The 9,750-nt window shown below is 35.6% G+C and overlaps 1 protein-coding gene across 4 annotated transcripts; it reads left to right on the top strand.

Moving 5' to 3' along the window:
* The first annotated feature begins 731 nt into the window (after positions 1-731).
* Positions 732-4,998, top strand: LOC112015367 (uncharacterized). 4 transcript variants are annotated; one of them, XM_024047770.2, is made up of 8 exons: positions 734-1,222; positions 1,342-1,422; positions 1,527-1,703; positions 2,767-2,937; positions 3,118-3,330; positions 3,410-3,498; positions 3,974-4,500; positions 4,580-4,998. In XM_024047770.2, the coding sequence occupies exons 1-8, from the start codon at positions 1,135-1,137 to the stop codon at positions 4,608-4,610; spliced, it is 1,377 nt and encodes a 458-aa protein (XP_023903538.2). In that variant the 5' UTR covers positions 734-1,134; the 3' UTR covers positions 4,611-4,998. The 4 variants fall into 4 exon arrangements, with proteins under 4 accessions (XP_023903537.2, XP_023903536.2, XP_023903538.2 ...); XM_024047769.2 differs by having other exon boundaries at positions 732-1,222; positions 3,980-4,998; XM_024047768.2 differs by having other exon boundaries at positions 733-1,222; positions 1,530-1,703; positions 3,974-4,998.
* Positions 4,999-9,750: the final 4,752 nt, after the last annotated feature.

Here is a 9,750-nt window from a genome sequence, read left to right as displayed (position 1 = left end):
TTTTTTTTAATTGTGGCAATTGAAACAATTTCGGCAATGCGATTGCCACAATTTAAAAAAAAAAATTTCCCCACAATTGTGGCAATGGTATTGCCGAAATACCATTGCCAAAAAAAAAAAAAAAAAAAAAAAATTCCCCACAATTTCGGCAATGGTATTGCCGAAATTGTGGGATTTTTTTTTTTTGGGGCACTCACACATTGCACTCCTCACACGCACAAACCTGGGTAGATTGGGCAGAGGAATTACGGCAATACCATTGCCGTAATTCGAGTTTTTCTCTCTCCTCCAATTTTCTCATTCTCTCTCCTCCTTTTTCTTGAATTTCGGCAACGCTGTTGCCGAAATTCAACCTCTCTCCTCATTTTGCCAAAAAAACTTCAAACAGGACTTATAATGCAAAAATGTTTTAATTTTGGCAATATTTAGCCAAAAGACTCCTCATAGAGAGTTATTATGGTTCATAGCCAGCAAAATAATATTGTTCTACTTCTATCCTTTACTCTCTATTATTATTTTTTTTTTTTCCACTCAGGGTTAAAAAATCTAAAAGGAGAATCTTAATCTTAGTGCCTTAAAAAGAGGCCCATGTTTGAAAACCACAGCAGAATATAATATAGGTAAAAAGTAGTAGACACTACAGATAGAGAATAATAAATGCAGAAACATATATTCAAGACATTAATCACACAAATCAAAAAACAAAAAAGATAAAAGACATTAATCACAGACTCACAGCATTTGATACTCTCTCACTCTCACACTCTCTCAGGCTCACTCAGTACTCAGCAGTCCCTATAAGCACTGTCCCCACTCAGCCACACTTGCTTTTTCCCTTTCTCTTTTTCTCTCTTTTAATTTTTTCCCTTCTCTTTCTCTCCTTGTCTCTTTCTTCTTTACAAATCTTTTTTTTCACACTCAAAACGCAGTGCTTTTACTGCTTTTGCACACCACACTGTACAAATACAATCTCTCTCTCTCTCTCTTTCTCTCTCTCTCTTTTCACACTTTCATATCAGACCCAGTGCTGGTTTTGCACCAGGGTTTCTGGTAATGCTGAGAGCTTAGTAAATCTTTGCACTTTTTTTTATAGCTGTTTTTGTAATCTCGGGTTTCATTTTGAGCACACAAGTAATGGGCAAGAATGTGCTGGTTTTGGGTCTCACCCTTTTGGTTCTATTTGGAGCTGTATCATCAGCTTCTACCTCTGCTTCTCCAGCAAGTGAGTACTGGGTATAGTTTGTAATGTGTGTTTTGTTAGTGTTTATGAGCTAAAAATGCTTGCTTTTATTTGATCTGAATTTGATGTGTATCTTTTTTTTGTGTGTGTTGTGGGTGCAGAGATTATTAATGGGATTTTCTCAAATGCTGTGTCTTTCTTTATGAAATGGTTGTGGTCACTCAAATCAACGACCAAAACAGGTATGGTATAGATCTCTGATACTAGGCACATTTTTCTTTGTTTTTCTGATTTTGTTTGATGGTAATCTGAAATGGTGGGTTTCATGGGACTTTAATGTGTGCAGCAGTTTCTGGGCGTCCAATGATGAAGTTTGAAAGTGGGTATACTGTGGAGACTGTGTTTGATGGAAGCAAGCTTGGTATTGAGCCTTACTCAGTTGAGGTGTTGCCTGGTGGAGAGCTTTTGGTTCTGGACTCTGCTAATAGTAACCTCTATAGGATCTCTGCCTCTCTTTCTCTATGTGAGTGTTTGTTTTGTTTTGTTTATGTAATGGATTGAAAATATTGCTTGCTTGGCTCATCTTCTCTTTATTGAGTTCCATTTCTATTTTGTTTTGAAAATTGTTGATTTGGGTGTGTTTGGCTGTTTTCTTTTAAATTTCTGCCTCTATTGGCCATTCTGTTCTGAGAAGTGTAATGGGTTTGCTTTCTATGTATAAAATTAATCATAAGCCTTTCTTGTTGATTGTGGTATCTTGCCGCGTATTGTATCAACTTGTTTAAATTATTGTCTATTATGTAGAACAAATGGTTGGTGAATTAGTTTATTTGGAGTAGAATGTGTATAATGTGCCAAGTTCCTATTAAAATTACACTCCACTCCACTCCACTCCACTCCACTCTTCCTCAATTTGGTATTTCTATATATTTCTGAAGCCAGTTGTCTCAAGTAATACTTAAAATACAGTTTCAATTACATTGTTTTTAGCATCGGGAAGATGTGGCATGGAAGTTTTGTTAGCAAAGAAGAAGTATGTGCTGTGAATGCAATGCTAGCACAGGTTTATATCATCGGCAAATAAATAAAGAATTGCATTCTTTTTTGGAGTATTGTAAACTTTCTTATGTAAAATTGGACAAAGTTGACCCTAAAATATGTTTCTTATACTATTTTTAACTTGTAATCTTGTAATTCCTACACTGTCAGACTACGCCTTAATGTATAAGACTCATACTGCAACTTTTTCAAATTTTATTTTTCTGATATCTTGAGAAAGTGAACAATTGTTAAAGCAAATGGCTATCTGGGATGTCTCATATTTTTTGTTGCATAATTAAAATACATTGAAAAACTGCAGACATGACCCCCTATAGGTTACACTTCATTCTCACACTCTTTTGTTATGATTGACCTTTTCATGTGTGTGCATTTTCTTTACTTATAATCATAAATACATTGGAAAACTGCAGACATGACCCCCAAAAGGTTACACTCCATTCTCACATACTCTTTTGTTATGATTGACCTTTTCATGTGTGTGCATTTTCTTTACTTATAGTCATAAATACATTGGAAAACTGCAGACAGCAGACCGAAGCTAGTCACAGGATCCCCTGAAGGTTATTCTGGACATGTAGATGGGAGAACTAGAGAAGCGAGGATGAACCACCCAAAGGGGCTTACAGTTGATGACAGAGGAAATATTTATATTGCAGACACTATGAATATGGCTATCAGGAAGATAAGTGAAGCTGGTAAATGTTAAATGTGTTTGTTGAAGAGTTCCCTCTGCCAAAGTGAAAATTTTCATATTAACTATATATATATATGATTTTCTTGTTAATAAAAAAATCACTCTAAAACTATTCTTTGTGTTGGTGTTACAGTTGTGAATTTCTATTTGTTTCTAACATGGTTGGAATTTCTACCTGCAGGTGTTACAACAATTGCAGGAGGGAGATTGGGCCGTGGAGGGGGTCATGTCGATGGACCAAGTGAGGATGCAAAATTTTCTAACGACTTTGATGTGGTTTACATTGGTAGCAGTTGCTCCCTACTAGTCATAGACAGAGGAAACCAAGCTATCAGGGAGATCCAACTCCATTTTGATGATTGTGCTTATCAATATGGAAGTGGCTTTCCTCTTGGTAAACAACTTAGTCCAAATTGCATCCTTTACATTTTTCTTTGCCAATGATCAATATGAACTATTTTTCATCATTACAGGAATTGCAATGCTTGTTGCGGCTGGCTTCTTTGGGTACATGCTGGCATTGCTGCAACGTAGAGTGGGTACAATTTTGTCTTCCCATGATGTGAGTAATCTCTTGCCTTCTGCACTCTACAAGATAAATACCTGGTTGTTTGACGGTGTATAACTTATGCTTAGTTATAGAATTACCCACCAGAATTATGTTAGAATTTAGATAAGTCTGAAATGTCATTCAAAAGAGTGAGTTATTCATCAATTCTTTTGCCATGCACGTGTTTGGAAATTGAAAAATCAGATCCAGGAATACTTTCCAGTCTAATCTTATATCTTGTACTGAAGGAATTTTTATAATTGAAAACAAATGTTGTCTGGCAAGCTGTAGCCAAGTTATTCTTTTTTTCCTTTCTTTCTAATGAAGTCACTGCATGAAAAAGCACTGGATATTCACCCTCCGTATTTTGTATTATGTATTAGCCATATGCCAAGAGCAACTTTAACATGAGATCATGAATAAAATTTCTAGTGTCTTTTATGAAAAAATGAAACCTTCATTCATCTTTTATCTCATGCTTTTAAAGGATCAGGGCCCAACAAAGACAAGCATTCCATCAACCCCGTATCAGAAGCCTCCAAAGTCTGTGAGGCCCCCATTAATCCCAGCAGAAGATGAACAGGAGAAGCAAGAAGAAGGCTTCTTTGGATCCATTGGAAAGCTTCTTGTCAACACTTGGGCATCAGTAGTGGAGATTCTGGGAGCAATATTTCCTCTGTTTAGAAAGAAGGAGCCACTAAACTATGAATATCAAAACCTGCCGTATCAGCAGCAACAAAAGCACTCAAATGCTTGGCCCATGCAAGAGAGCTTTGTGATACCTGATGAAGATGAGCCCCCTTCAATTGAAACCAGAACCCCGACTCCACGTAAAACCTACCCTTTCATGTCCAAGGATGCAGATAAGATACACCAATTGCGTCAAAGTCGAGTTTTCTATAACGGGTGGGACGGTGATCTTCAGCAGCAGCATCAGTATCAGCATAAGCAGAAACAGCAGCAGCAGCAGCATCAGCATCAGCAGAAACAGCAGCAGCAGCAGCATCATCATAGGTATTATTCATCCATCCCACATACTTACTATGAGCAGAGCTGTGAGCAAACCAATGAAGTTGTTTTTGGGGCAGTTCAGGAACAGGATGGAAAGCGTGAATCAGTGGTGATAAAGCCTGTTGATTATGGAAATCCCATGTTTGATCATCACAGCATTCGCTCTCGAAGTAATTATATGGGCTATCACTATGGCTATTGATCATATACACATAAGAGATCTCTTAGTTTTGATCTTGTTCCTTATTATTAGTCCTTTAAAATTTAGGTTATAAGTGGTACCAAAATTTTCTTCTGAAAAAAAGAAAAAAAGAAAAAAAAGGAAAAGAAAAAAAGGGGGGAGTGTATGTGGGAAGCTTTGCAAATATGAGATTTACTGTTTCTGGCAAAAAACATCAGTGGCACACTGGCCCTTCTATGAATGGTATTGAAATTGAAGGATGGGCTAAGCTTTTTCCCTATATTAATTTCCATTGAATATTTACTTCCATAGTTCCATTATCTCTTATTCGGAAAGCCAATGTGTTAAAATAGTTTCTACATTCTTCAAACAAGATAACACCACTCATCACAAGAAATTGTGTTGTACTGATGACAGTGGCTCTAAGTTCTTGTAAACATATCTCTCTGTCATCTACAATTCTACATACATCTGAGCGCACTATGATTCCCAATGCCTCCCCGGGGTCCAATAATGTGTATTCTAGGAGATGGGAGATGAGAAGACAAGGAAGAGAAAGGGTGATTGTTGGAATATACTAGTGATGGCTCAATGCCTCCCCAAGTGCCCAATGACATGTGCCCACGTTTGGAATTTTGGATGGAGACAAATGAGTAGGGAATGTTGACATTTAGGAGTGATCACACATTCACACCATAACGGTCAAATTACCTATTTTTTCAAAAGCTTAAGAGATGGTAAATTTACTAATTTAATCTAACAAAAAAAAAATGATGCACCCCTCACACTATATATTTCCCACTTTGACTCCTAGAAAAGTTGGTGGTAACATTTTCCATGTGGTTAGTTTCTCTAGTAGATGGACATGATTCTTACAAAGGGTTTGTTTCTATAGTTACAATCCTTCAAGAGGGTGTAACACTTCAAGAAAGGGTATAAGGGTGGTTTTGAATCAATTCCAAATCTCCAGGCCATTTTATCCTTGCCCTCTCTCATTTTTAGACACACTCTTTGCATGTGATTTCTATCCTTATAGGACTTTCATTTCTCTAGGACCAACATGGAGAGAGGAAGAGTGACTGGGGGAATGTCTCTCTCTCTCTCTCTCTCTCTCTCTCTCCATTCCAAACATATTCGATTAGACATGTACACATTTCTGAATGAAGAGAAATGAGAGGAAGAGTAGCTGGAATAAACCATAGGCATAGGCATTTTGTACTAGACATGCAATTTATATCCAACATTTTTTTTTGAGAAAGAATTTATATCCAACATAACTCTATTACTTCTAACTTGTGCAAACTTATCCAAAGTGGAGGTCAATCACATTATATTTTTTTACAAAGGATGATCAATGATAATTTTTGAATGCAAGATGTCTCTCTTGAAAAAACCAAGAAGTCTTAGTTGACTTAAGGCTCTTGGCTACAAGGATTTTAACCATATTTAAATTCTTTTATCACAATATAAATTTCAATGAATTTACAAATTCTCCCACCAAATCTCATTGCTATTGGGTTGGGCTTGACACCAATGCACAAGAGTCAACACGATTCAAACATGTGACAAAAATTGGACATGTGTCTGTATTGTGTTAGGCTGTCAGCTTTATTGTACTAGAACACTGGAGTTAAGTCAAGTCCTTTACTGTAAGAAAATAGAGTAAATACCTCTATAGGATCTTGTATTCGCTTGTTCCACATTATAAACCATGCCTCCATACCTTGAACGGTTTGTTGCTTATGGTGGTGCTTACTACTAGAGCAAGTCACGCAATATTCAGTCTAATTAAGAACCAAATGACAAAATCCAAAACTAGAGAGAATGGTAGAGAGGAAAAGATTTTATTTTCACAAGTTACACAAACTAGAGAGGTTACACCCTTAAGTAACCCACTCCCATGTAACTTATGTTACATGGGAATTAATCCCATTAATTGTGGCCAGCCAATGGTCATGTAGACTAATGGGTGAACCTGATTTGGGTGGCTCTAGGTACAATCTAGGGGGTTCAAACGACCCCCCAAACTTGGCAATATATATATATATATATAATTTTTTAATTTCTTTCATTTGATCCTCCTAAAATAAAATTTTGAACCCCTAGATGAAATGAACTTGAATATGATTATCTTGATAATATCTTTGTCTTAAAAAAAAAATGATCAGGATCCTAGTACCAAATTGTTTTCTTTTGCCATCAATGTCATTCACAAAACAAAAGCATGTTCATTTACATTGTTATGGTTTTCTGGCGTGAAGAGTGCTTCGATTTATCAAAATAAGAGATTGAGATTAGGTGGGTATTGCAACTAATGCAATTCAACTACTTTCTCTCACAAATTTTTTTACTTTTCTTTTACTTTAACTTTAATTTTTTTCTTTAAAAAAAAACTTTAACTTTTTTTAATATATTCTATTTAATGATTAAAATTAAAAATTATTTTTTCAGCTTTCAATTTCACCTATAATTACATGAGGTGCAATATAAGCCACAAAACAAACCAGAGAAAAATCTCATGCTTCCTATATAGCATCAACGTCGCATCATTTGCTTATCAAAAAAAAAAAAACGTCACATCGTTTGAGAATCAGGGAAAAGCATTTTAAAGTCGGGCTTCGTCACTTGGTTAGTGAAAAGACACCGCATTTGCCGGCTTCAATAGGAATTTAGGTGCTATCTTTTGCATGGTTGAGCTGTATGTGATCAAATATGTATCATTGCATGCATATCTTTGTGGTGCCAAAGACTAATTCAGAACCTAATAGCCAACGAAGCTTTTAACAGGTGCATAAAAAAGATTGAGACTATGTTTCTTGCTTTGGTTCGAGCAGCAGCTCATCTCCTTGACAGACTTTGCAAGCTCCCTATGCATATGCAAAAGTCTTCGCATTTTGTGAGAAACTGTGTACATTACGTGGGAAAGTTACTACATTTTGTAGGAAAAATTGAATATTATGGGGGAGAGTGTGTACATTTTGTGAGAAAGCTTATACATTATATATATGGAAAAGTGTGGATATTTTGTAAGAAAGTCTTTACAATTTATACATTATAATTATATATATTTTTTGAAAAATTGGGTACATTAAACATTCAAAATTATGTACATTCTTTGAAAAATTATATACATTTAATATATAGAATTGTTTGTTTTATTTAGAAATTATGTGCGTTGAATATATAGAACTATGTAAATTCTTTAATTGTTTAAATATTGAATGTGCAAAGATTATACTCTCAATAATTTGTGCAGAATAATGTTTATACATCAAAACATTTTGAAAGTTAAACATACAAAACTGTGCACTTGATGCAATTTCCCTCGTCTCTCCCACAATTTTTTTTTTCCTCAAAAAATAAACTTTTCATTTTTTCAAATATATTTTTCATTATTATTTAATACTAATAAAGATTGAAAGTTATATTTTTCCAACTCTCAACCAACTGCACGAGTGAGTTGGAATGGCCACCTGTGACGGTGAGGTAAAGACCTAAAACAATGTGGGGAATTGGTCTGTAACGAGATACCGTCATAGCACACACCTCACTGCTACCCCACAATACATAACCAAAAATATCAATATTATCCCATATTATCACACTGAATCAAATCAAACCGACCTACTACTAATACTAGTTCTACCAAAAGACACAAACACCCCTATATTTCTCCCAAACATAGGAGAAATATAGGATTACGTTTTTAGGATTACGATTTTCTCTCACTTTCTCTCTCTTTCTCGCCAACTCTGTTCGGCCATAGGAGATTTTTTTTTTTTTTTGGTGTTCTGAGTCTCAATTAAACCAGCCCTTTTCCTAACATTCAGCAGATCCGAACTGGTACAATAATCTCTTACTTTTCTCAATCAGTTTATGTAATACATAATCAATTAATAGTTTTGGTATGGATTTAGCTACCAGTGAGATTGTGTGTAATTGTGATTTTTCTCTTAATAATACTTAATAGTTTTGTGTGTAACCGGTGTAATTGTGATCTTTTTCTTAATACTTGATAGTTTTGGTATGGATTTAGCTGTAATTGTGATCTTTTAGCTATCCCGTACTTGCAGTTACCACTATCTTAAGAAGCTTGGTTGTCCAGCTAATTACATCTTGCTGCCACTCATTCGGCATTCATTTGGTGACCCGAGAAAACTGTGGAAAATAGAATTCTACTTTAAGATGAAGTCGGTTCTGGAGCTCCTTGAGAGTCAAGGCGGCGAAAATGAAAGGATAGCAACTTACCATGGCTTATTCGAGAGATTGGATGGCCTCCATAAGCGCCACAATAGGGTCTATTTTAATATAATAAAAAATGAAATAGGACTATAGCCACTATAGGGCCTATAATAGCATTTACAAACCCTGCTACAGGTCAAATTAAATTTTTTTTTATTAGCTATAGTGTCATTTATTGGCTATAGGGTCTACTCTTTTTATAAACGAAATGGGCCTATATACATAGTAGGGTCTATTTTTTTAATAAATTAAATGAGCCTATGGTGGTGTTTGTAAATTTTGCTACAGGTCAAATATAATTTTTTTTATTGGCTATAGGAGTATTTTAAAATGCCACTATAAAACGCCACTATAAGTCTATACCTTAGAGGGTAATAGTGTGTGACCTATGCAATTGTGATCTTTTTCTTAATACTTGATAGTTTTGATTTGGATTTAGCTATTAGTGAGATTGTGTGTAACCTGTGTAATTGTGACCTTTTAGATGACGAAGGCATGCAAGATATGTCTGCATCTCAATTTCACTGAAAGTACGGTCCTGATTGTTTTTTCACAACTTTTGGTCTGGAGTTTTTGAATACAATCCATGAAATGGTAATCTACCATGGTTTGGTGGAAGTGAAGGAGAAGCTACGTAATATGGCTGCTGAGCATCGTCCTCGGGCACTCCGTAGGTTGCTTAGAATTGCAACCCGGCCATCTCGTACTTGCGGTTACCATTATCTTAAGAAGCTTGGCTGTCCAGCTAATTGCATCTTGTTGCCACTCATTCAGCACTCACTTGGTGACCTGAGAAAATTGTGGAAAATAGACTACTACTTTAAGATGAA

Source organism: Quercus suber, unplaced genomic scaffold, assembly GCF_002906115.3.
Source record: "Quercus suber isolate HL8 unplaced genomic scaffold, Cork oak 2.0 scaffold_217, whole genome shotgun sequence".
Lineage (NCBI taxonomy): Eukaryota > Viridiplantae > Streptophyta > Magnoliopsida > Fagales > Fagaceae > Quercus > Quercus suber.
Note: the sequence above shows the minus strand (reverse complement) of the source record. Positions and strands in the feature narration are given on the sequence as shown.